Source organism: Trachurus japonicus, chromosome 16 (genome assembly GCF_045865225.1).
Source record: "Trachurus japonicus isolate A0001 chromosome 16, Traja_1.0".
NCBI classification, from domain to species: Eukaryota; Metazoa; Chordata; class Actinopteri; order Carangiformes; family Carangidae; genus Trachurus; species Trachurus japonicus.
This window is the reverse complement of record NC_140922.1, coordinates 20,686,284-20,713,843: the sequence shown is the minus strand read 5'-3', so window position 1 is coordinate 20,713,843 and position 27,560 is coordinate 20,686,284. Positions and strand designations below refer to the sequence as shown.

At 39.6% G+C, this 27,560-nt stretch overlaps 1 protein-coding gene across 1 annotated transcript in view; it reads left to right on the top strand.

Moving 5' to 3' along the window:
• cdkal1 (CDK5 regulatory subunit associated protein 1-like 1) overlaps positions 1 to 27,560 on the top strand; it is a 238,762-nt gene that overhangs the window by 205,264 nt on the left and 5,938 nt on the right. Inside the window, exons 13-14 of the mRNA XM_085802473.1 lie at positions 14,146 to 14,229; positions 18,676 to 18,840. Of these exons, the coding sequence (XP_085658599.1) occupies positions 14,146 to 14,229; positions 18,676 to 18,840 (249 nt within the window). The remainder of the gene's footprint in view (positions 1 to 14,145; positions 14,230 to 18,675; positions 18,841 to 27,560) is intronic.

Below are 27,560 nucleotides of genomic sequence, written 5' to 3'. Positions count from 1 at the left end.
TCTTTAGACTTATCTTTTTACATATTAGTGTCTGTCATGGTCATAAAAACTGTGTGATATTGGTATTAAGTGACTGTATCCTCCATTCTCTTATATTCCACTAATTTCAGTGGCTATTAAAAGACTGAGCTCACATAAACAAGGCATCATTAATAGACACACATTTCAACACACTTAGCAGACTGGTCTGAAGTGGATCGAGGGTGAATGCTAAGGGTTTTTGCTTTTTGTCTTTCTTGTCTCCCTCTGAAGACTGCTGGTTTGAATAGCACAGCTGTGTGCTAACAGGCTAGCCTCTTAAAGGCCTGTCTGATTACTACCTGCTCCCATTGATTAATGTTCGTTTTGTCTGTGTGTGTGTGTGTGTGTGTGTGTGTGTGTGTGTGTGTGTGTGTGTGTGTGTGTGTGTGTGTGTGTGTGTGTGTGTGTGTGTGTGTGTGTGTGTGTGTGTGTGTGTGTGTGTGTGTGTGCGTGCTCTGAGTCAGCCCCTCCCCCCCAGCCATAAATCAATCAACGCCACTGAAGTGCTAATATTGCCATCTTTGTAAGCCATTTGCTCATTCAAGTCTCATCTTGTCGAAGCCAGTCAGACTTTTACTGATGAAGATTTTGACTTGACTTCTGTTTCGACTTTTTTCTCTTTTACATTTTTAGATGTTTAAATGGCTTTCCCTCTCATGTTTTCATTTATGTCAGAAAAGATAGGGAAACTGAAAAGAGAGGATAAAAAAAGAAGATGCAGTGAGATAAAAGTCATTGATTTATTTCTGTTGGTTGATTGGTTTACTGCAGACTGGCCCTATATCTCTCTGATGATTGATGGCGTGTTTTAATTGTTAAATTAGATGCAAAGCAGAGTTTGATCATGGCAAAAGCGATCATTACAAATATTCCCTTTCATGTTTTACTAATATTTATCTCCTGGTTGGTATTTCCTCCCTTTCAAGCTGATGTCTCACTTTTGCTTGTGAATCCGTTATATCTATATAGATTCAGAGAGAATCAGGCAATGTATGCCTCCTCAAAACTTTTCCATCTGTGTATGCTAAATATAAATGACACAGTAAGAGCATCTGCTAGATAACATTAAAGAAAAAATATGTTTAAAAAATCATGAATGTCTGCTCTGAACATTTTTTAAACTGAAGTTAATTACATTAGAATGTGCCAAGCGGCCCTTTGTGTGCTCACGTCAGCTCTTTTTGATCCTTATAGCCTCTCTCTGTCTTTCTGTCTGTGTGGATTAGACCACTAGGAGATAAAATATCTTAATTTATTCTCTACAACTGCCCAGATCCATTCTGTATTTGACATATACTCTATACTGTACATACAGTACTGTACATTGATTCCTGCATATCAGACTATGGTCTGCAAATTGTCTATACACTGGCCAGATAGATGGCATACACCACTCATTAATTTGATGGGAATCCCTGTGCCACCCTGAAGACATTTCCAGTTTCCACAGTGCTCCTTTTCTGCACATGTAAGTTATTATACATACTTCCCTGCCATCCCGTCACTTTCTCTTTGAGAAAGTGTCATGTGTGTCTCTGACACGTGAATAGGTCCATGTAACGTCCTTCAGATCATGCTATACTCATACATTTTCCATGCATTTGCTAATAAGCACCCACACATCAGTGTTGGTTTGTCAACTCTTTCTGACCCTGTGGCCAATAAACAAATAGAGAAACAATGGATGAGCTGTTTTACTCACATACTCAGCCTATCTTGCACTTATGTTGCTGTGAGTTTTACCACCCTGTGAGGTCACTGCGATCTGCTGGAAGCCGGCTACTCCGTGTTCCACATAGCAGATTAAAAACCAGAGGTGATGGAGCTATTCAGTCCGTTGCCCCAAAAATGTGGGACTCTCTTCCTTTTGAAAAGAAGAGAGTCCTTAAAAACAGTTAAAAATTCTGTTTAGGCAGGCATTTCAATAAGCCTGGGGGTGTTTGTATTGTGTTGCTGTATTTCTTCAAATGTGCTGCTGCTTTTGTTGTTATTTATTTTGTATACTAATGGTATAATCTTTGTATTTTTTTATGTATCTTGTGAAGCACTTTGAGTCTTCTCTGTGAGAAGTACTATATAAATAAAATGTTACTTTACTAAATAGAGACTCCGTGGCTCATAACCTTGAAGGCACTGCACTTACAGTATATTCTATCATTGCCTTTATACTTTGCTGTTTTAAATTAAACAGAGAAAAAAAACAGAATGAGGAAAAGGGAGCTAAATAGAAAACAAAGGAAGAAAGAAAAATCTTCAGAAAGGAAATTGAAGCTGGTTTAATCTCATAAAGATACTGTCTGCACATCATGAGTGATCATAGGAAGTGAGTAAAGTTATGAAAAAGAATAAAGCAGCTTTTAAGAGCCCCAACATATCCATTTGCTGTATGGTTCTGACATCCATACAATTTGTGGCTGTCACTGTCTTTTCTTGCTGAACTTGCTGCCTTTTGGACAACTTGCCTTTCAGCATACATTATTCTTGTCACCTCAAGCTTGCTGTCTGCCTATAGGGAACTATATTCTGTGGGCATCAAGCTTGACCTTTTATATATACATACTGTATGATCTGTACTGTCAGCGCTTTCCAACCCAATGTTCTTTCCATGCTGTACTGTGCCTTTACCAGTAATAGCCCAAGGCTTTGCAGAGTTATAACACTACTACTTTTCTCTGTGCTCACTTCTCCCCATAGGAGCTTAACATTTCAGTGGTGCCCATTTTCTTGCATCAAGATCTCTTGTCAGCATTTTCTCATTTAGCCCTCTTAGTGTACTGGTAACCACTATGTCCAGTTGTGACCAGTCTGAAGTACTGCTACTTGAGCAACTGTTTATCTCATAATATACCATACAGGTACGTGACTTTTTCACCCCTAGATATCCAGACATTGTCCCTGGTACTGTACATAAGTAATGCCTAAACATACTTATGTAGGCTACAGCAGAAAATGTATTTTCGCTAGATATATACCAATATTAACTGTAACAAATTAATAGCTCATTGAATGTGAGTTTACTGGAGTTCTTCAAGTGGTTCCCATTATTTAATCTGCACAATATCACAAATGATGATGACTTCCACTCAAAGGACTTTTGGCCCCTGGTCACTCGCTGTATTTTACATTTGAATACAGATTTTGACCCGTCCACGTGTGCCCCTTCACTCAGTCACGATGGACGTCCCTGACACTCACATGTAATTACTGTCTAAAAAAGCCAATGTACAAAAAGACTGTCATGAGACTGTAGGAGGAAATCAGATGCATAAAGAAAATCAAATCTTATTTTTCTCATTTTTCTATATGCCCTTGGTTCATCTGTTGTTTTCTTGTCCTTGGGTACCTGAGTGAGGCGGAGAGAGAAAAAACAGAGTACTTGACAGTCCATCATTGTACCACTTCAGAATGTACCATCAGTGGGACAGATGAAGAGGACACAAGCATACTGAGCCATGTGTGCGCACACACACACTGACAAACACATGCGCACTGACACAGAATCGTTAACCCATGAAGACAACCAAAATGTTGAGTGTCCAGGGTGAACACTAAGGCACAGAACACTTCAACCCCAGCCTCCCCATCAGTGTTCTGTTCACACAAGAGAAAGGAAAGGGAGGACAGAATCGTAATTGTACACAAAACCTTGTATGCAGTATACAATGATAGTTATTAAGGTCTTCCTTGACATTGGTCGACTTCGACTGAGCTTGACTTATTTCTTCTTCAGTTGCCGCAGTAATATGAAAGATGAAAACCAGATGCAAACCATTTACTGCATTTTCTAAAGAAGGTTTGTAAGGTTTAAAGGAGAGCAACAGCCAAGGGTTACAAATTGGATGGAGCAAACTCCAGAACCGCCTCTCAGCACAAACTACAGCATCCAGAATGGCCATGAAGTTAGATAAACACCTTTTTAAAACCATTTCAGCAATAACTTAACATGATGACCATCATTTGATTGTTATTCTCAAACTTTAAGTTGTGTTTAGTGCCTTTTATATTTTAACTTGTTGACAAAAAAGGTTACATTTTGGTAACTATTCAATTTCCACTCTCTTACTTCTCCCCCATGCTATCTAGCACACTACCACTGCATGTTTTCCCACTGACTGTCCAAACTGACAACTACACCACGGACACACAGGTCAACCCCCCCATTCATGCGGAAGGCAGTTATGGTCTAGATTTTATTTTCTCCTCTTAATTGTCCAAGTCTTATCAGTTTCCTAACCAGATTTCCATTCATTCCTTTTTACCTCATTTTTATTTGGATTTCCACAATTGCTAAAAGTCAAGAAAAAAGGAAAATACAGAGAAGGAGATAGAACACGAATCAAAGGTCATGAGCCGGCTTTTAACCCAATCAGGCATTACGAGATCCTCGCCTTGTCCCACAGAGCCACCAGGCTGGCCTTGTAAGCTCATGTTTTTTTTTTCTCCCTTATCAAAACACATACATACATTTCTCTGGTTCTAATAGGACGACTTGAGGGCTAGCCTTGAACAGCAATCAGACACATTCGCTAGATAGGACTTCCTATGCATGTATGATTTGTTGTGTCTTCAGGTGTGGCCTCCAGTGATAATCATAATCATACTGCTATTGCCAAGGCATTAGTTTCAGCTGCAGTTATAGATTAATGTGGATGTATGGATGCGTGCATTACACATACACTTCTTGTTACTCTCCCTTCCTCTTTCTGCCCCTCTCCATCACACACACAGACACACACACACATGCACATGAATTACACACACCAAGGCCTCCGGACCCACAGGGACATAACAGACAATCAGCCTGACAATCACAGCTGAGCTCTGATTGATGTTGCAGTTGCATACACACATAGAGGCAGTAATGCCAAAGGCTGCACCCTAACCCCCTACCCATGCACAAACACACACACACACACACACACACACACACACACACACACACACACACACATGCCTTACTATGGTTGAATGAATAAATAAATAAAGGAGTATAGAATGTTTTTACTCTTTCCAATCATTGGCTTTGTGCGATGCAGTGACAATTGTAACCATTCTAGCAGGGGAAAGAAATACATGATCAGTGCTTAACAGTATGAAACCTGGTATTGGGAGAAGAATTGCTTTAGGCCAGAGGGCATTTGTTACATGGTCTGTCAAGAGCTGTGCTCTGCAATATCTCCTGTAATGAAAGGTGGCAGCCTGTTTTATTATAATTTGTCACATTTTTGGTCTGACAGGTGTGTGTGTTGAAATATATTGTGCTCAGGGTTTTAAGTATCAGTCTGATGATGTTTTTCCCAACGATATTTTTAACTAAGTATTAAATATTTGAATGTTAAATATTTATAACTTTCAAGATTGGAGGAGGGGATCAGCTAACAACATTTAAAGAAGTTAAATTTAAAGAAGTGACTAACTAATCCAACCCAATCTCCTATTCAACTTCCACCTACAGACCTTATTCGGTAGAACTCAATTTCTCTCTGTCCAAATACTTTCTCTGTAACACCTTCTAATCTTTGCTTTAAGGCATATTTTTGCGTATGACTAAGTTTATGTGTTTTGGTGTTCGAGGGACTGTGATTCCATGTGTGTACGTGATATCATGTGTTTCAATAGCTGATGTTTCTGAGCCTTTCATTGTGTGTTTTCTGCCATGTCTCTGTTTTGATGTGATTCATTCCAGCATCTGAGACACAAAACAGCCTATGGGCTACTGTCACAGGCCTGTGTGTTCGTGTGAGTGTGTATATGCTTGTGAGAGAGACATGTATCCTTCTCTTCTGACAAACTGGATCTGTCACACTGGTGGCAGACCTGACTGATTTGTTCTGTCGTTTGGCTGAAATTGAGGCAATCAACTGTGTATGTGTGTGATTTTTGTATGTTTCCTGTGTAATTGTACCAGTATGTTTTGTGTTCACAGACAAAGCATTACCGTGTGTTGTGCAGAAACCACAAGTATTTTGTCACATAGCTTTATGATCCTCAGGCCCATGTTTCAAACATGGAAATATACAAATCAGTTTTATATAACAACTCATCAGTGCTACAACTTTTCTGTTTCACTCTAATTGCTCTCCCACTCATTTTACTTTTGACATGTTTTGCTATTAACTATGCCTTGATCAATCTATTGAAAAGATGATTTTACATAGTTACAGGTCAGTGGATTACAGTGGAGTTATTAATTTATGTTCAAATGTTTCAATTATTTTGGCACATAAGCACCACAGACCAAATACTTCAAGTTAACCTACAGAACAATACCTTAAATGTAAAATCACACTGGAAAAAAAATATCTGTGATAATAACTGAGAAGTGAAAAAACACATTTCATTTTTGTATTGGTTGAAATTTCTCTCTTGAAGCTTTTGTCAACAAATTTAGAGGCACAATTTTAGAATTAGTTGTCAGAACTTGAACTGAAAACAAATCCTGGACCAACACTGAACAAAGATTTTTGCAAACAAGAGTTGAGATGTCTGTAGCTGCTCATTGCTGCTGCGCTACATTTTACACTAACTCTTCCATGTTTTACATTCTTTCATCCACTTGCAATGAAACTTCTTGAAAGTCCTTGTCTGATCCAACTAAGTTACATGACCTCAGCATTCATGAAAACTATGTGCAGTACTTTCTTTGATATGAGGTTAGCTACTGTAGAGCACCACTCTACTTTCTTTGAAAGCCGTTTTTTTTACATTTCACATACCAAAGTGGCTGTATGGTTAACATTGAAAGTTGTTGTTTGCACTGTTTGTGGAACCATATCACAAGTGAGATGGGTAGGTTAATTTTTCTTTCCTGTTTCTCACTTCCTATACTTGTGTGTTTTTCTGTGTGTTTTTCTTGCTTGCTTGTCTCTCCTTGCTAAATCAGTCTCATGTGTTACTTCTTATTCTTGCTTTGTGTGTATGTGTGTTAGAGAGAAAGGGGGCAAATAGAAAGAGAGAGTTGGAGAGAGGCGTAGTCTACAGAGGGCCTGGAGGGCAGTTATAGATTTGATGCAGGTGCACAGTGCTCCATTTTGGCAAAAACCTCTCGCACTTCAGCAGAGAGAGAGGGCAGGGATGGCAGTGAGAGCCAAGAACACATTAGAGGTATGGTTTAAAACCTCAAGGCACACACACACAAACAGCTAGCAAGGCTTCAGCCCAGTGTTTATTCACAGAGGTACAGCAGGGTAATTGTTATTAAACTAGCCTGAAGAGGTGCTCAGTCGAGGTCTTTGTCTGTAGGTGTGGAGCTTCGTCTGTTTTGATGTTGCTCTGCGTCTCCGTGTGTTTGTATGTCTTTATCATGCTAATAAAGTCCGAATTTTGGCTGCCTTGCATAATATCTTTCCTTCCTCTTGGCTTTAGGTTTCACTCATACACACACTCTAACACACACACACACTAGGACAGAGACTGAATTAAGAGTAGGGCAATGTTGCACCTCATTTGTCTTCTTCTATCCCTCCATCATTACAAAATACAAATCTCATCTCTGTTCCTGTAAGTTCTATTATATTCCACAATCTACTTTCATGTATCAGTTGTCTGAATCGCTGTCTAGCAGGGTCATTATTGTATCACCCCTCACTGAATGCCTTGATGCTCCATAAATGTGAAAACTAGCAAGAAAATAGTTTTCTTTTGAACCCTTGAGTTTGACAGTTGCTCTCTGCAAAAAACAAGATTTTTATTTACTCAAAACTTGTGAGGGTTAACATATAAAAGTTTGGAAGGTGACACAAAATATTGATCTCTCTTTTCCTTTTGTGTAAACGAGTCATTTTTGCTGCGGATGAATTCCTTGGGTCCCAAGTGGCGGGTGAAGTACGACAGTACAGCACCTGGGATAATTGACTGGTGCGGTTAATATGAATCATTATTGAGGGCCCCACAGAGAGGTCAAGTATTTCTCTTTCTGCAAAGGGACTTAAGCAAGTGTTTGGAAAGCACTGTAGACCTCCATGCTACTTCTCTGTGTTTGAGACTGGATCGGTTTGAAGGACGATCTCCCAGAACTTTTACGCAGGCTCAACGAGTCCCTGCCTCGGGGCAGGTACTCCAAGCGGCCCTGGAAAACTCCTGGGTGGGGCTTGAAGTTTACTCAGTGCTGATTGGGTGGGATGTGATGTGGAATGTGACGCCAACAGAAGGCGCAAAAATAAGCAGCATTTTAAAAACTCAACTGAGGAGAATCTTTCCCTCCCTCTTCCTTTACCAGGAACTTCCTTGTTTGAAACAGGGCTTTGGTGAAGAGACTTTGTAATAGAAACATGCTCTTAGAAATAAAGGAAACTGCAGTGATATTGTGTTGGTGGAGAGAGTCTAATGTTGTGGTTACACAGAAGTGTTTTTCTCATATTGTAATGTATGTTCACATTTGCAGATACACAGTATGTAGGTGCATACTGTATGTAAATATATGCGCTCGCATTTGGTGTCAGGCAGTACTAGTTTAACATAATAAATGCTGGGTTTTAATACTCTCTCCATCTCTGTCAAACACAAACCCACGCACCCAGTATCTGAGGTGTTTGAGCAAAAATGGCATCTGTTCTTCAAAGAGTGCTCCTCGGTCTCCTTGCCTGACTGTCAGCAGTGTGTGTGTGCAGGTCTGGTCAAAGCCGAAGGACTTGCAAACCTCCTTCTACCTTTGTTTACTTTCTGAAAGACATTGTTTCTTGAAGTAAAGTTCATTCTCCACAACTAAAATTCATTGCAGCATTGCCTCTGCTTTGTACGACCTAATTTATCCTTGTGTAATCAACAATCAATATTCTTATCATTAACCAGACCCCATGATTAGTCTTAGTCATAATATCCTTTGGACTTCAAGTGGTCACAGATAATTTAAACATGACCACTAATTTGACATCATAGATTGTCGGAGCCAGGTGTATCAGACTGTAAACTTAGCAGACATGGATAACATTGGCTTTTCTTTCTTTAGTGGAGCCAGATAAATAATGAGTCTGTCCTCTGGTCGGCAATGTACCTATTTGCTCCCACATATAAGAACCTAAACCTGATATCACAATACTTCTGAAGGGCTGAAAGATATTTGAACGTGTTGCAGGATACAGGTGAATGCGGTGCATGAACAGACAGATAAGGAGTCATTTTATCGACTGAGAAAAGTACCTCCAGCTGCTACCTGTGGCTGAGTCTGTGTGTGGACATGAAATGATTGGCCTGGACTGCTTTGTAGAGGATAAAGATTTGAAACCCACTTAGAGATAGTCATGGCATTTAAAGAGCTTGTGGAGTTACAAGTGTTTTGACAGAATCTTCTCTTTTTTGTTTGTGTAAATATCTTCCTTTTTCGTTTTTTCTCTAACCTTTCTTGTTTCTCTGTTTCCCTCCTGTCAACCTATATAGCTTCTTCTTTCTGGCTTCTTTCTCATGTTGTTAGTGTATTACCCTGTGTAAATTATTTATGCTTTGGCCTTGTGCCAAACAGTGTATTTGGATAACTTTGATCTGTGTTGATTTTACATTTGTCCTCACAAACATTTAACCAAAGCCATCCGTAATCCCCTCAGTCTTTGTGGCAAACGCTGAAAAGTTTGAGTCTATTTCACTTTGAATTTGACTTTGAGGGTAAAACAAAATACCCAAACCAGCAGGGGTGTTTTTTCTTCCTCTTTCAAGCAGCTTATTCAAAGAGAACCTCCAGAAGATCAGAGCATCTCTCTTTAGCCCTGTTAAATCACTCCCCACAATGACTATTTAGCAGGCAACAAAACAAAATATCTTTCTGCAAGGGGCTACACAGAGCCGTGTGTGTTTGTGTGAATGTCGATTTGTTTGACAGTGTGTGGGTGTTTGTGCGCTGGTGATTGCATGTTTGCGGTAATTTGGCAAGGTTTTGTGAGGAAGATGGATATCTTATTCTTCCATTTGTGCGTGTTTAAAGAGTGAGAGTGTATGGGAATGATAGGAGTGGGTAACAATTAGATAATAATCATGATACAGTAAATGGAGAAATAAAAGCAAGTGGGTCAGAGTAAGAGAGAGGGATGCAGCGAGTGGGTACATTCCAGTTCAGCTCTGGTGTTGCGTAAAAGTTGCAAACTGTTTTGTTTTGAAACAAACCAGCACCATATAGAGACTATAGTTTATGAAAATAAAAGACATTTGATGTAAATTGGCAAAATAGTAAATAAAAAAATACAGAGCAGCTTCTTTTGTACTCCTGATGGGGACAGTTCTTGTTACAGTATATGAAGACACACCCTTACACCTTATTCATGCTCTTATGCAGTCAGTCAGCCATACGTATGTCAGCAGTGCAGTGCATGGAAATCAGGCAGATATAAGTCAAGAGCCCAGTGAGCAGCAGTTTGGTTAAAGCAGAAGTAAGTGATATATTTGTGTTAATATAAGTCTTAAATAGTTATATCTTCCGACAGCAATCACTTACATAGAGTGTTTGGTCTGAAACACGGGTCTCTCAGTCACTCTGCTCTGCTCTGAGAGCCGAGGAGAAAACATTTATCGTATCCTACAGAGGAGAGAGAACGGCATGCAGGGCTGTGTGTGCAGCCAAGGGACGCCGTGAATGTGGTGACATAGGGACGAGGACTGTTATGGTGCGTTCAAGGAAACTCGTATTTTTCCGACCGTGAAGTCGTACCAGTTCGATCTGGTACGAGTTCAACGGTCGGAAGTTACGAGTGGCCGTTATAGTGACTTTCACCGGTAAAACAGGTCGGAAAAACACGAGTGGGTTGCCTGGAACGCTACAAAGTCGTAAGTTGTGACTTGAAGCTGTAATTTACGATTTCAAAAGCCTGCATGGAACACAGCATTAGCGAAAACGACCGGACCACTTACTTCTGCTTTAATGCATACACCTTCATGATGAGAGGGGTCAGAGGAGAATGGCCAGAAAAGGCTCCAGTAACTCTGGTAACCACTTACCAACTTTAGTGAGATGAAGACCACAGTCCACATCCAAAATCACAAATCTTTGCTGCAGCGGGCAAAGGCCCAAAACAGAAACATTTCCTACCCTGATGAATCTGTATTCCTGCTGAGGCATGTAGATCAAGGTCAGAATTTACTATTAATAAATCCCAACCTAACCTGCTTTGTGTTAACAGTCTAGACTGGTGGTGGTGGTGTGATGGGAATGTTTTCTTGGCTCGCATTAGGTATCATTATGGTTCGAATGTGAGCCTGTTTTAGTACCGTTGCTGACCATGTGCATCCCTTTATGGCTACACTTTGCTTTCTTCTAATGGCTATTTTAAAGTATGGCTTATGGCTGTTTACCATTATTGCTGCTTTGATTGGTGTTTACACTGCACAATAACGGTTGTTACACTATCATTAAAACCTTTTATCATATTAAAGAGCTGTGAAATATCCTAGCCTTCTTTTCTGTGAATTATATATCTTTATTGTGTTTCTCGGGAAGAATTATTACATTGACACCACAACAGGTGTATAATTAGCCTCTTTTTAATAATGACTAATATTACCATATAATTAATCCCATCTAAGAGTCTGGTTAAAAATGTAATCCAGCTGCAAGGTAAAAGAAAGGCCACAGATACAGTAAATATAGCATAGCGCATTTTGGATGATGTTCAGGTGAACTGCTCCTTTTATTTTTGACGCAAATGAAAATGTTGATTACAATTCAAAGCCACAGTTCTTTCATTATCCTTGTTATGATGTGGATTAATTATCAATTAAACTCATGATCCCACAGATCTGTAGTAGATCTGCTGTGCATCATGGGATTTTATTCTCTGGATAGTGAAGTAAATCCACGTCTTACTGTGCAAAGACACACGCACGCAATGCACGCGTTCTTTGGTATTCTGTGATGTGTTTCAACAGATGGAGTAAATACAAATCTCAACGCAGACGCTTACAGGAAAGACAAGCAGCCACACAGGCAAAAACCAACACATATATTACAATTACACACACACATACACACAGGCAGACTTTGTTTTCTGGTGCACAGAAGTGTGTGCAGCTCTTCCATCTTTTCCATTTACTAAGTTCACTACATTCCCTTATGTATCATTGTTTATACTAGAGTGTATTCATGCATGCTCATCCTCTTATTCACAGTTCAATTAACACATCAGGATATACCTTAATCCCAGATCAGTGCTCCGTGTTTGTTGTTTAGGTGTGGATTAGGTATTATTAAGGCTGACATGACCAACACAAATCTACAGCATACACATCCAGCTTCCGGTTCTTTCACTGCATCAGTCCTCTGGTACAAGACTGAAAACTAAATGAAAACTTAAAGGCTTTAGAGGTCATTGTTGTTTAATGAGCACCTCGTGCCCAAAGAGGTATGAATCTGAGAATTCAGTACAGAAATATAGTTGTTTTGCAGTTGAATTCCATACATATTGAGAAACATAAAATAGTACACAGGCAAAACAAATTATGGTCAGTTGTCAGTAGTTAGTTGATATAAACATTAACAGATGAGTTCCAGGTATTTCAAACATATGTAAAGGACAAACAGCAACACTTTTCTTTAAATGTATGTGCAACACAGCGGATGGTCTTTCCTTCATGTGCTCAGGATTTTAGGCTCACAGCAGAGACATCTGTCTTCAATTCAAAGGAGCAAACAAAAGGCCCAAATCAAATGTTCACCATCCAGTAATAATGTTCAAAGGATATTTTTTCCAGCCTCTTTTTTCTGAAAATTGCTCTGTTTGCAGGAAGCAGTGATTTATTTGGTCTCTTTTTAAGTCTGTCAGCATGCCTGTGCAGGTGTTGGAACACACATGCACAGTAAAATCAGTAAAAAAGAAAAAAAAAAAATTGAAAAGCAAAGGATGAGAAGGAATTATAGTGGGAGGAAGAGGAGAAGAGGTATGAACAACAAAGAGCCCAGAGATGGGAGAGAGGGATGTAAGCAAAAGGATAAGGACGGGAAGGAGGGATGAAAAGAGCACAGAAGATGGGTGTCTGCAAAAATGGAAACACCCTGAGCAATGTGTCAGAGCCCTGACTTCTAAGGCTCTGACATATTGCCAAGGAAATGATCAGTCAGCACAGTTTTACAGTGTAGGGCTCATCACCAACAGAGTTAAAATGCAAATACTGCCCACCTAGACTACAGGACATTCTGTTCCCAACATTTTCCAATGTATGTTGCTGAAATTTAAAACCCAGGTGGTTTATGCTCTGCAGCACTATGGCAGTTTCTTATAATACAGGAAGATTTGCATGTTTTTTTAATGGCAAAATGAATGTAAAGCATCTCATCTCGGGCCTGTGTTCATCTGACATTAATGTGGTTCCTGAGTAATCATATTTGGAAAGTAATGAGCTTGACACACACAATTACAGGAGTAAATACTCATGAGATTAACTCTACATCACTCAGGACACCGAAGGAGATGCATTAGTCAACATAACAACAAAGTATTAGCTTTATCCATTCACAAAAAAAACATACACTGGAGTGGTGGGGATCCGGCCATGAAGTAAAATCAAATAGCTGTCCAAACCAAAGTGTCCTCATGGACAAGTGTCTTGTCCATGGGGAACAAATTAGAAGAATATTTCCCTCTCTGGCTAAGTCAGTCCTGAGGTGGCTTTATTCATGCTTGCACTACTCTCAATAAAGTTTTTCTTTTCTCTTCATTCTGCTTCTTGAGTCAATAACATTCTTCAACATAAAAATGTTACTTTCTGTCGTTATGCACTGTGCTAAATTTCTTGATAGGTAGTCCTTGTTGTGGTATTTGATTTTCTGATGTCCTGAATAGACGGTTTTCTCTAAGTATTAGAATTGTATCTTGTATAGTTTTTTTTTAGTTTTTTTATTCAGCTCTCTTTTTTAGTAAGGTCCTCAGTTGAATAGTGCTCACTGTCCTCTGAGCCAAGCGCTAAAACTGAAGTGGCCCAGGACCTTGAGATTGTAATTAAATGGTGAACTGCACTAGCAGAAAACATGGAGTAACATGAAAGAGCAAAACTTTGATTGAATTGGGATCCTGATGAATAGAAGAAAAGTGGATTACCATGGCAGCTTGTGTCGAATTAAACCTGAAGGTCTACAACACTTGGTCAATGCATATACTGACAGTGACATTTCCTACCATAATGTTTCATATTGTTTCCTTCTCTCTCTAGGTAGGGGAGAGGCAACATGTGTTGGTGACAGAAGAGTCATTTGATGCCCAGTACTACGTGGCTCACAACAAGTTCTATGAACAGGTAAGATGCTGTGAAAATTCTTGGTGTGACATGTGTGTACTTGTTGGAGCTACAGTAGCATCTTTCAGTTTCTGACAACAGCAAATAAAATCAAAAAACACTTACAAAAAAACAAAAACTGGTACCATTTAATGAGATATATTTCAATATGAGGCAGCAGCCACCTGAAAGTTACATCATTTTAAATCAAACACAGTGATTTTAATGATAGTGTTTCAGTCATCTCAATAAGGTTTACTGAAATAAAGATTTCTGTTTAATATAATTTATTACCCATTATTTGGTGATCACATGCAGCCTTGCTTCGTTGAAGTTGTTTTGGCCATGATCTGGCTATCAGGATTGTTTGTCGACACACATGGATTCGATGAATCCTGAAATAGTTGAGTTGGTGCACACGCTCACATCCACCATCGAAAACATAGAGTCAAAAAGCTGTAAATTAATCTGCATTTGATTTTTTTTTTTTTTCGTATGTGAAGCTAATCCAAACTCTTCCTCATTTTCACACTTAGTAAATCAGATCAGAAGCTTTGCTTTGCATGTCACAGGAGTATTCACAGCAGGTGTCAGAAGCTTAATCTTGTATTGACTAAAGTAGGTTAGCAGTAATATCACACATACAAATACACACACAAACACCCTGCGGTGGTCATGAGAGCATTTGGCGGCTGATAGCAGCAGTACGTTTTGCTATTTTTTTTTTTTTTTTTACTGTACTAACATTAAGGTCAGCCCTAAAGACATGAGCATTCCATTCTACACACACATGCACGCACGCACACAAGCACACACAGCTGTTCACATACACACACACACACATGGCTTCAAAGACCCTCTCTCAACCTGTGAAAAATTCACTTTAAAACATCTTCAAATAAATCAATTTCCTCCTGCTTTAACCATCATCAGAAACATGTTTGAAGTTATGCTTTTTATTAGCAAGGAGGGCAGGGGATGGTAATAATTTTTCCCCCCTTCCACTTTCCTCTCCTCCCCTCTTCTCCTCCTCCTTTGCACCTCCTTCTGCAGGCTATAAACTTAAGTTACAAGTGTCACTCGGTTCACATGTTGTACGGGTGCACACTTCATACATTTCTACTTTTGTGCATATGCAGGCGTGTATGTCAAGTGTAGTTGACTCTGCTCATGAGGAGAGCTTTGATGTTTTCCCTTCCCCATTTATTTTTTTGGACATTAAGTATTTGGCATGTATTCCTAAATCACAGTTTGACTTGAAAACAGAACATGAAAACACTATGTACCAACATTTCCTGAGTCAACCCCCCTCCCAAAAAAAAAAAAAAAAAGGTATACATGCCTATATCGTGCTTGCATGCTGTCTACACCCACGGGACACACAGACACAGCCAGTACATACACCTGAGGGTGTATTTCAGAGACCTGACTCACTGTTTAAGTATTATTTTTCAGACTCCCGTCATCCCGCCTCTTCACTTTTATCTTTACCACCATCTACATAAATGGTCACTCCAAAACCAAATTTAATTTTTTTGTGCAATATGGTCATTACATATACAATGTAAAGCTTAAACTTCATTGCACATCACTTAAATAAAGGCATCAGTCACATACAGCAGGTTTGATTAAGAGTTTTGAGTGAAAAAGGATTAAAAAAAAGAGGAGAAAGTAGTGAGAAGTAAATGGTAGACTTGTTCAGCAGGGAGGAGTGGGTGGTGTGGGAGGGTGCCGGGAGTTGAGTTGCAGGAGAAAAAATGGGAAAGTCAAGGGTCAGGAAAGACGTGAAAAGAGTAGTAGGAGCAAAGAAAAGGACAGAAGGAGGCAGAGAGGGGGTGGGTGGGAGGAGGAAAGTGGGGAACAAGGTAGAGAGGTGTGAGTGTGAACAAATGGCCTAGTTTCACTTTTACACCATCAGATGGATATCTATCCTGACGGGTATAATAGGCACCCAACCCACCTGGGCTGTGTGGTGTGTGTGAGTGAGTGTCTCAGCGAGGAAGTAGGAGGGGGGGTTTCCAATGAAATCGGACAAGCTCTTTCATCATTTAATCACCCTGTAATGGGCCTTGAATGACCCTCACACACACACACACACACACACCCCTCTCTCTCTCTCTCTCTCTCTCTCTCTCTCTCTTTCTCTCTCACAGCCCTGCTGCGTTTTACCTCTCTGCTCTCAGCCTGGTTGCTGGCTACTACACACATGCACGCACACACACACACACACAGCCTCACAGTGGTCAGAGTGTCAAGCAGCAGGTGTGTTGATTAGGCAGGTGTGGCACTGGCTGCGTGTCTGTCTGGCGTGCTCTCCATCTCCTATCATATTCCACCAGCTGGATAAGGACTGACAGATTAACACTGAACCAGGTGTAGTCCTGCCATCACAGCAGTAACACTCCCTCCACTAGCTCACATGCTACTCTCTGCCGAGTCAGTAGCTTAGTCCTGCAGAGCCCTGTAATGGTTAGACAGACCACCAGATGATCTGAGTCAGCACGCTGCCTGCTGAAGTGTACTTGGGCAAGATATCGTATCCCCAGTTTGTCCAAAGATGCTGGTCTCCTGCTAATTCCCATCTCTGAAATGCATCTGGAAACAGGCAGACTGAAAGAGAGCCAATAGAAAGTATTATATTATCAATAATATTAAGATATTAATCATTGTATTTGTGCAACAATGTAATATATTACAGTGTAGATCACAAACTGTATAGTGATCACATCTGTCTGTGTAAAATTGGTTACTGTAAGTGGATGGACATTTTTGCCCATTCCCTTTACTTCTGGTGTAACATCGACTTTGTGCATCTTTTTTATGGATATAAACTTCTTTTTTCTTTTTTGTTAATATTAATTATTTGCCAACAGTATAACATTTAACAAGAAATGATTTTTAACAACATTATCTGTCATACCAGCTGGCAGGTTCGCTACTGATTTAAAGATAAAATAACAGCTTCTGCTGTGCCCTCTCCAGCTGCAAGAGAGACCAGGGACAATAACTGACCACTGTGTGAGGGCAAAGTAACTCAATGAGCCACAGCAGTGCAGATATTACATGGAGCCCTCTGAGCACGCACTCGTAAACTCACAAGTTGAATTAGTTTTTTCCATATGTTGTCATGTATGAAAAGACCCCTAATGACCACTGTAAATGGACTATGTTATAACTATAAGCAACAGCATTTGTTAAAGAACAATCCCGTTTGAAGCTTTTTTTTTCATATAAGCCGTTGGTCACTGTAACCATAATCACTCTAAGTAGTTTCCTCTGTAATTTCAAAGGAAATTGTCAGTGCACTGTCAGTTTGTCATAAAGGCTCAGCCGCCTTAATGTCTGTTTTTTTCAGAGGATAACATCACTTTTCAAATGCTAAGGTGATTACTCATATAGAGGGAGCCTTTTCATTTCACTCAGGAAATAGAATAAATCATGAGATGTTTACTAAGAAAACTGGCATTTTAGTTGTGATTGTAATTTACGACTGCAGTTTTAAATCCCCCCAATAATAACAACACCAATCATTCTATTAGTGTTTACCAGAGAGACAGAATTTGAAAGCAAGAGCTAAAGAAAAGGAGTAAATCAGTAAAAATAATCACTGTCAATCTGTCCATTTTGTGGTTAGTTAGAAAATTGTTTTTAAAGGAAAAGCATTTGCATATGATCTTTATTTACAGGGGTAAGTCATTAAGAACAAATTCCATTTCACACTAAGCCATAATTATAACTCTTTGTTTTCTCTTCCCTCCTGCTGTGATCAGCCGAGATTTATAGTTGCCATGGTGAAATAATAAGACAAACCAGCAAATCCCACTGGTTTATCTCACAGCTGTTGCCGTAGTTTTTGACCTTGAGGGCTTCCATAAATGGAACTGAAAACACTCAGCTCTGTGTTGTTTTTTAAGCACACAGAGACTAGCTGAAAAACAATAAGCCTGAGTATTGGGGAAAACAGTTTTGAACAGTGGTTAATTGAAAATGTAATTGATGGATGCGAAGAAACATGCAGAGGGCTGGTTATTTGGTGGAACAGAAAGTCATAAAGGTCTGCCTCCATGGACAACAGCATTTATCTCACCTGTGGGCACTAAAGTGCAGTCACTAAATGACAATTAATATTATCCATTGTTCTCTACTTTGAAGTTTTGGCAATACAATGTTGATTACTTTAATTGTAGTTGCATTCCCACAGTCAAAGCTGCAATAAATGAAATCCCAAATGTTAAAGAGGAACTATTCAAAATTTTAACCTTAATTAAACAGCTTCGGAGTAATTGTGATGGTAAAATGACTTGTTACAGGGACAATGGAGAATGGGGGGGTTAGCAAGACAGTGAAAAAGCTACCGGACTTGCATAGTTCCCCTTTAAATTATGATTTTTTGGGTTCATGATGGTGTTCTGTAATAGTTTTTCTTTTTAATTTGATCAGGTATGATATGTTGCTCTTGGTTTGCAGGTGCTGGTACCTAAGAGGGCTGAGTTCAAAGGCAAGATGATTGAGGTGGACATCTACGAGGCAGGAAAGCACTTCCTCAGAGGCCAGCCGGTAGAAGACAGTAAGCCATTCACTCCATCCATCGCTGCACCGCTGCAGAAAGGAGAGGTGTCTGGCCTGATGCAGGTAAACACAAACACAGATACAGAGTCTTTAAATACATGCCAAAAACAGCATTTTCATTGGTTTAAGCTGATAAATTATGTATGTAAGACAGTTATCACTTGATGGCCATACCACAAAAGAGTATAGCACAACAGAATTAATATCATAGTAAATTGTAGCGTACACCTCAAAGTAGAGTTCACTAGATATAAGGAAATACAGGTAAATCATTACAAGGGCCAAAAAAAAGAGATCATGAGAAATTTAGAGCATTTTTTACACAATATCACATATTCATTCAGTAGAGATGAAAATATATAGCTGCTGTATCTATCAATCATGTATATATCTTGATATGTGATCCATGATTTAATAAGGCAACCGTAGAAAATCTTGTAAAGACGCTGTCTTTCAGAAGTCCATTCACTTTGATTCAGCTGCTAATGAATATTCATCAACCAAGTGTGTAGATTTTCAGTAACTGGTTTTATAAATCTCAGTCTAAATTTTGCTTGAATTTGTTTTTCGCAAAAAGTGAGTCAGATTTGATCCAGGAAAATCCTGTCACACCAGCAAGAGTCCACATGAGCAGTGATGTACACTGCTATTGTGGTCACCAATATGATATGAATTAGTACTGGTTACTTGGTATTTTCTGCAGTAATATATTGATATACTGTATATTTGTTGTAAAAACAAACAAAGAAGTAAAACAAAGACCTGATCATTAAAAATTTGCATTAATATAATAAATTTAAAGGAGTGAGAAGGACAATCGCTTGAATAAAAACTGGAATCAGTCATTTGGATTTCTGTCAAATTTCATGTAGAATTTTCTGTTTGCATCTTTGTTGCAGGCCATATTTAGTAATTTCAAATAAGTTGTCATTGCTGTGCAAATTCATGTACTCAGACGTGCATGTGTTCAAGCAAATTAATACCCTGGTGTTTTTTTGGTAATGAGAAAACCAGCCCCACATCTGTCAAGCTGTGTTCTTTCCTTATCAAAACTGTAAAACATTTTTTAGTGTTTACAATAGGCTATTCAAATTTTGTCTTGTCAGCAAATTAATATGTATGTTTGCATGTGAGCACATGGTTGTGTGTGTATGTGTGTTTCCACGATTTTAATCCGTAATGGCTTCTGCAGTTTGTGAAAAAGCACCAGTGTGTCAGGCATGAGATAAGTAATTTAAGATAAGCTGTGGCTGGCTAAACTGTCCGCTGCTTTCTTCCCACCACACCACACACCCACACGCACAGGAACACCATGTTAATGTATCTGTTTCACTGCATGTTATTTCACTGACTAGCTGTAGCTTATAGCTCAGGACATGGAGCCACAGAGCAGAATATGATACACTTTCTAATTTCACACTCCATCAGCCTTTACTGCCAGACAGAGAGGGAGGGGAACCAAGGAACAGACAGAGACATGAGAAGAGAGCAAGAGGGACAGTGATGAAGAGGAAGGCATACAGAGAGACAGAAATGGTTGGCAGAGAATGAGATAAAAAGAAAGAAATAGAAAGGTTTCACAGTGAGCCAAGCAACACGTCACTCAGCAATGAAAAGTTCAGCAGTGGGGGCTAGACCTTGTAAAACTCATAAAGTCTGCAGCCCATCAAACACACACTCTTGCATTACTCCCCCCACCCACCCACCCACCTCTCTTACTTTCCCCAACACTCTTTCAACACACACTCCTACACAAAGTGCCAAGGCATTAATTTGTCTTGGATTGATGTAAGAATACATGCGCCCTCTTGCACACAGATTCATACATACGTCACATAGATTCATCCACACATCACTTTCTTATACACATGACAATACACTCTGCCTGGTCCTCACGCTGTAAATACCTTTGTCCAGATACTTCCTGACATCAATTATTACCAGTCTTAAGATCTGAGTGTGTCTCAGGAGGTTTTGTCAGAGAGAAGCTGAGGTAAAGCCATCATCTCCACCCTTGACTCGCTCTGGAAGAGAATTAATGAGAGAGCTGGAGGTTGACAGCACAGAGGGTGGAAAGAGTATTTGTCTTCCAAAGTGAGCACTGTTTTTGTTTTTTGCTTTAAGCACTTTCTTGAAATAGCAATACCTGAATAGAACGCACCATCAGTTTGTTTCTGTTTTACGCCTGCAGTGCACACACCTGGCGCTTTGAGGTTCTTGGAGGAAGTACAAAATTTTATTGTGGTTATTTGTATATATGGGTGAAGTCAGTGATGAGCGGGGCCGAAGCTGCAACAAGATTGGCATCAGCAGTAAAGGGAAGTCCCTGCAACAGCAACAGAAGTAGAAAAGCAATAAATATAAAACACAGTGAAACTAAATGAGCACATTCTAAGGTGTGGTTTAAAATATCTGAGGGTTAGAGGAAGTGATAAACCAGTGGGGGCAGAGCAACTGAAATAGTAATTTAAACCAACAGACAGAGACAGACAGTTGACTGGCAATTGCAGTGGTGTATCTGGATTTGGAAAAAAAAAACAGAAAAACATTAGTGCTCATCTCTGCTGTCCACAGCATATTGGCAATTAACTATTAACTAATGTTGTTATATTAAGTGACCTCCAATCATGCCGCTGATGATCTGTAATCCATAGCCCTTATGACCTGCATTTCTGGCTCTTAATGAGTGGCACTGGAGCACAGTGCTAATAGATAAGTGACCTAATAATGGCTTGAAACACACAGCAGTATCGGCAAGCTACACACTCACGGCCACAATTACAGCACGGCCCTCTGGTATATACGATCTACCCTGATCAGTGTGGCTTGGAAACTGCGTGTCCAATGTCTGTATTCAGTATTATTATAAGAGAACATGTCTGATTGATCATACACATGCACACACATGCATTCAGTACAGCCTGGCGTTAGCATGGCCAAATACATACACACACTAGTGGCTAGCCTATACATATTTGAAGACCATCTATTTTCTATGAGTCTCTGCATGAGTCCACCACACACTGAGCTGAATGTGTGTGTGAGATGAATGAGTGATTAGGGAAAGGCAGATAGACACTCACCCCCTCCTTGTGTTGCAGCAAGGTCTATAATTACAGGCTTTTGGTAGAGAGCGAGAAAAAAAAACAAGAATAAAGGGCCAGGATAGGAGGATGGAGTCTGTGCTTTGTTATTTCATCTAAGATGCAGAAGAGCATTTTAAGAGAAAGTGAGAAAAAGAAAGATTGGCAGATAAGTGGGTGGTTGGATAGGCAAGGTCTGTAATGTCCATTTGAACAGAGTGAGAGATCTATTATTTCAGACATGGACGGAGAGCGATGATTGCAGACCAGCCTGTATCCATACTGATGTGTGTGGGAATGAAGCAATGTGCCTGGGTGGATGGATAGATGGATGGATTTATGGAAGAGTGGCATGTGAAAGCTTGTGTGGATGACTGGGAATGGATGGACGTGAAAGTGGACAGATAGATATGGATGCATGGATATGAAACATGGCGGCTTCAGAGCACATGACTGATAAAAGAGAAGATGAATGGATGCATAGATGTGTGTGAATATATAGACAGGGGTAGAAAATATAGATGATGGTTGAGTAACCAGGATACACTCACAGTGATCTAATGACACACTGCTCTTCGTCCATGAGCAGCTCAAGGATGTTGCTGAGTGCTGCAGCTCGCAGTGTAAAGGTGTACTCAAAAGTGGTGAAGGTAACTACTATCCAGGGTGGGGAGGGTGGAGTGCTCGGTTACTTGACTGGATTACACTCCTTGTTTTCTACAAATATTAGGAATATAAGAACATCTTTTCTGTGTGGATGTTCACTTAGATTCTGTTTTATTTGCCACCAATCCACAAACACCCATAACATGCAGCTTAGATGGACCAAGTACAATAATCTCCTTGCCTATGTGTAAATGTGTTTCTGTGGTCTCCCCGTAATGAAGTACTGTGGTGTTTCTCTGCATTCTGAAGCATGATGATCCCCAAAGAGAAATTATGAGGTGGAAAAGAGGTGCATTCTTATCAGAAGCAGTAATTTTGTTTGTGTGCTTTTGTTTGTTTTTATTTATTTATTTTTTTCACTTTTTTTCAGTTTATCTCCTTTTTATCTCATCTTTCCCTCCCTATTTATCATGACTTTCTGTCCCTTTTTTTGCCTTCCTTCTCCATCATTCCTTTGTGCAATGACATGTTCATTAGTAGGCCTTGGTGTTTTTGTCATTTTATTCCGTGAAAGAAAACCAAGGTTTTGCTTTTATTGACATAGATGTCATCTCGTCTCTCTCTCTTTTGCTCTCTCTTTCTCTCTCTACCTCTCCGTCTGTCAGCCCTTGATTCACAGAAACAGCACTTTCCGCAGTAGAGGAAGGACAGTAATGAGTCTTTTAGTGGGACACAATAGCAGAGAAAGCACTCAACAGCATGGTGAGGGAAAGAAAAAGAGAATGTATCTTCACCAGTGCTCTTCCTCAGATGAAATTAAATGATAGAAGACGAGAGGTATGTGTGAGAGAGAGGCCAAAAAATGAAGCATGAATGAAAGAGAGAGACCAAGGTAGACGGAGAGATCAGGAGACAGGAAAGCAGCTTGAGTGCCATCCAATAATCAGCTCTTTTCACAGCATACTTTCTCAAGGAGACCGAGAGAATAGGGGAGAGAGAAGAAAACGGCTCTGCTCCTTCCACAAGACAGCAAATTGACAGTACGTTTGAAAGGCAGAATGGGAAAAGGAGGGAGATAGAGAGAGGACAAGAAAGAGAGGAAGGAATATGGGCAGTGAACAATGTCCCTCCATGACCACAAATTGACAGAGTAACAAAAAATGGAGGTAAATGGACGAATCACAGCTGGAGTATTAAATTTGTTGGCCTTTCTTTCTCTCTTCCTCTGGGGCTGACTTTCTTTCTTTCTTTCTTTCTTTCTTTCTTTCTTTCTTTCTTTCTTTCTTTCACTTTGTCTTATTTCTCTTCTTGCCTCCTGCTCCTCTGTCTTCCTAATTTTCCTGTAATCTATGTTTTACTTCTTTGGGTGGCAACAGAAACATATTTTTAAAAACACACTGGATGTGGCCAATTTCTAATTGTATCTTTATTTATTCTAGTATTCACTCTGTTGTGGGCTGAGTGTGTGAGATTGCTGGTACTTTGCATCATAAAGCTTCCAGTACGTACGTTAAAGGCAAACAGTCACACACAGTGCAGTACACTGCAGGTTCACTGGTAAAACAACACTTACACACACATAAATACACACTGATCCTTGCACACAGACATGTACACCAATGTGCACCCCCACCCCACCACCCCCTGGTGTGCCTGGCAGACTCCGACAAGCCGCAGGCTATATGAGACACACAACCGTGTTGACAAAACACACACATGCCCAACACTAACATCCACACACACACAGACATAATGCTCAAAAAAATATGTATTTCATACCAAACAATTGAACTACTCTGTCTTGACATGCAACTATTATGGATTGTTGCTTTGATGTTGCGTTATGCACACATGTTGTCATCTGTATTGTCAGGAAAAGAACAAAAATCAAAGATTAGGCTGCCTTCTCCGGTCGGGATGCAGTTAATCCTCTCAAATCTATTTTTAAACTTTTTATTTAAAATGTCAAAAGGTTTTGCTTGGCCTTTGCATGACTTTGTTTACTTTAGTAGCAAATAATTTGTTTTGCCTTTAAACAGCAGGCATAGCTATTTTAAGCATTTCATTTAGCATGTCAAATTGTATTACATGCCCTGTGCTTTGTGTATACTTGAAGAACCAAAGTCACACTAACAAAGAAATAAATGTTAAGCCGTCAAAATATCAGTCACATCTATTTTCAGTATTCTTACCCAACATGTCAGAAGGCATTACACAGCCTCATTCTGTTTTGTTTATTTGAAATGTCAGAGGGTCTTAAATGCCCTTTGCTCTTGCGTTTATTTTTTTGTGAGCCACAGATGGAAGACGTAAATAATGAAGCACATAGCCAACAACTGTTAAGCAGAAAGAAAAATTATGTTAAGGTATTGGGTAATCTTTTTTTAAGGACATGTTTTTTGGCCTTTTTCTTCCCTATTATCATTGAAGTAGTCTTTTCTTAGTATCGACCTTGTAAACAAAACTCCTCTGAGCAAAGTTCCTCAGCAGATGAGTCACTCATGGCTTTGTGTTTTATTTTGAATTTAACCATCCTCTTAAGCACAACATGCTGTCTCATCACTATTCCAGCTGCAGTTTCGGGGAAGCATGTCTCGGCAATGAATTATTGTTATTGTAGTAGATTTTGACCCAGACATAAAACATAAAAACAGGTTTTATTAACAAATCCTCTGCTATTTGGGCAAGCATCTATTTAGACATTTTCTGAACATATATGGAGTTGACAACAGAGAGGTCATTGGGGTTGTTTATGATTATTTCCAGGCACTGAGTAGTCAGTAGTAAACTCTGGCCTCCAATAATCTCAACACAAACATGGAGGTTTTAATTCGACATGTTTTGCAATAATTTTAAGTCTTTAATCTTACTAATGGTATCCACAACAATAGGCTATGGGGATGGTTCTCCTTGCTTTGTTAAACTTGTTTCAGTACTTGAATCTATGTGGGAAACATAATCTGCTCTCTTTAATCCCTGGCTCAGGAAAACATCACCACATTGTTACCTAGGTTGTCACCTGGAGTAACTCCCAAGACATAGATCAGTGTTGAAGTGCTTTAAACAGCAAGTTACATTATGTACCGGTGAATTGCACAATGCCAAATTAAATCTGAAATGTGTCTGTTGTTGTCTGAGTGAGAACTACAGTACTAGGGTAGTTCTGTCATACTTAACTTGCAGTGTGCTTGCTTGCGTATAAAGTGGAGGTAAGAGAGCTCTTCTTAGTGTAAAAAGTAAATGGTATACTGCAGTGCCACTTGTAGACTGCGATTTATAGTTGTGCGAGTACACTTCATAGTAGACTTTTATATCTACTCTATTGTATATCACCGTGACCTTCTCTTTTATTGTTTACTAAGTGTTCATGTACAGTGCTCAGTAAATGAGTACACCTTTGTAAGTAAGAGTAAAAGTAAGATTTAACAGTGTTTCAGCACAGTCTACCTTTTCTCCGGTAAGTCGCTGCCCTATTTTCCAAGACGACACTCCTCTGACTCTCTGACCTGGTGCCTGGATGGTTGACGTGATGTCAATCATCTTTCAAGGCTGCGCTCCCGCGAGTAATTAACGTCATATTAAGAGAGTACTGTAGATACTGAGCAAGATAGTTATCTGTTGTTTACCTTAGTACTCACGAGTACCCGAACCAGGGCAGGACTCTGCTGTGAAGGTGGAGACATGTGGAAACCAAAGGTTTTCTGACAAATCTGTTTGGGTGTACTCAAATGTGAGTGTGCCTTTACACATCATGTCCAGATTATTGCTTTTTGTCCAGTCTCTAAAAGCATCTGCTGTCTTCCCTGACTACATCAGTGCTTGTCATGTGTTTGACATATACAGGGACATGCAGCACCCCTCTGTACACACATGTACTGTTCTACTGTATTTAGTTACTGCAACTGTAAACCTGACAGCGGAAGAAACTTGATGCAGCTATACATTAGTACTGTGCATTACACAATCGGTGCTTCAAGTGTATGCATGAAACAGAGAGAGAAAAGTACAGTTTGAATTCATCAGGCTGATGCCTGTGAAAAACAACTGTCTATGAGCTGGGTGGTTCAGCTGGAGTGTTGATGGTGTGTGCACGTCTCTGATGGCAGCAGAGGAAGCACTGAATGAGCAGAGTGACTTGTATCTCTAATGGTGTTTTGGGTCATGTTACATAACTCATGGATTAAAGCTTTCAGTCTCTAAACCAGATTTCTGTTGACTCAAATGAAGCCGTGCATGGGTTCACTGCATAAATATTGTATAAGTATATTGAGTATGTATAAAAATCTGATTTTAACTTTCAAAGACCACAGACCTAGCACATAATCTGTGTCTTCATTGTGAATGGGTATTTGGGTTCATTTCATTATTATAAAGAACATTTTATTCACAAAAATGACATTAAGAAAGCACTGGGGATTCCAGGGTTGTGTTTGTGTAGAAGTTATGTATTGCCTCATGTCTTCCACCATCTCAACCCGGCAGGTGCTTATACAGTACAAGCATATATTCATGCAGATTGTCCTCATAATAGCACTGAGCATAGAACTGAGACATATTTGTAGAATGAGCTATAAGGACTGAAGAATAAACAACACAGTGAGTATTCTCATGTGTTTACTTGATATATATGAAAAGTCAATGGATTCTAATCAGAAGCAGAAGAAATGAAACAACTAACTTTCTGTTATTAGATTGGGAGCCATGGTGTCCAAGGTGTAAAAGGCTCATGATGCTTTGTGAAATAAAGCAAATTACTGAAAGGGAACGACACACTGTGTTCACTTACTGCTCTTTTCCCAGCATAGTCTGTTACATGTGGATCAGACTCTAGACCCATAGCATTTTCAAAAGTCATCTTTATTTCATAGATTAAAAAAAACTGCCCCCCTCCTGCAAGCTTCAAGTAGCTTCCTTAGGGTGACCCCTTTTATACACCCAACCACTATAGAAATGTAGATATGTATTTCTTGTAACGATGTGTGTGTGTGAATTTTGAGAAGCATTTTCTAATACGTTAAAACATTTTAAAGCTTGATGGCTGCTTTGGAGAACAGGAGCAATGGTTTTCCATAGGATCTCATTTAGCAGGCATCA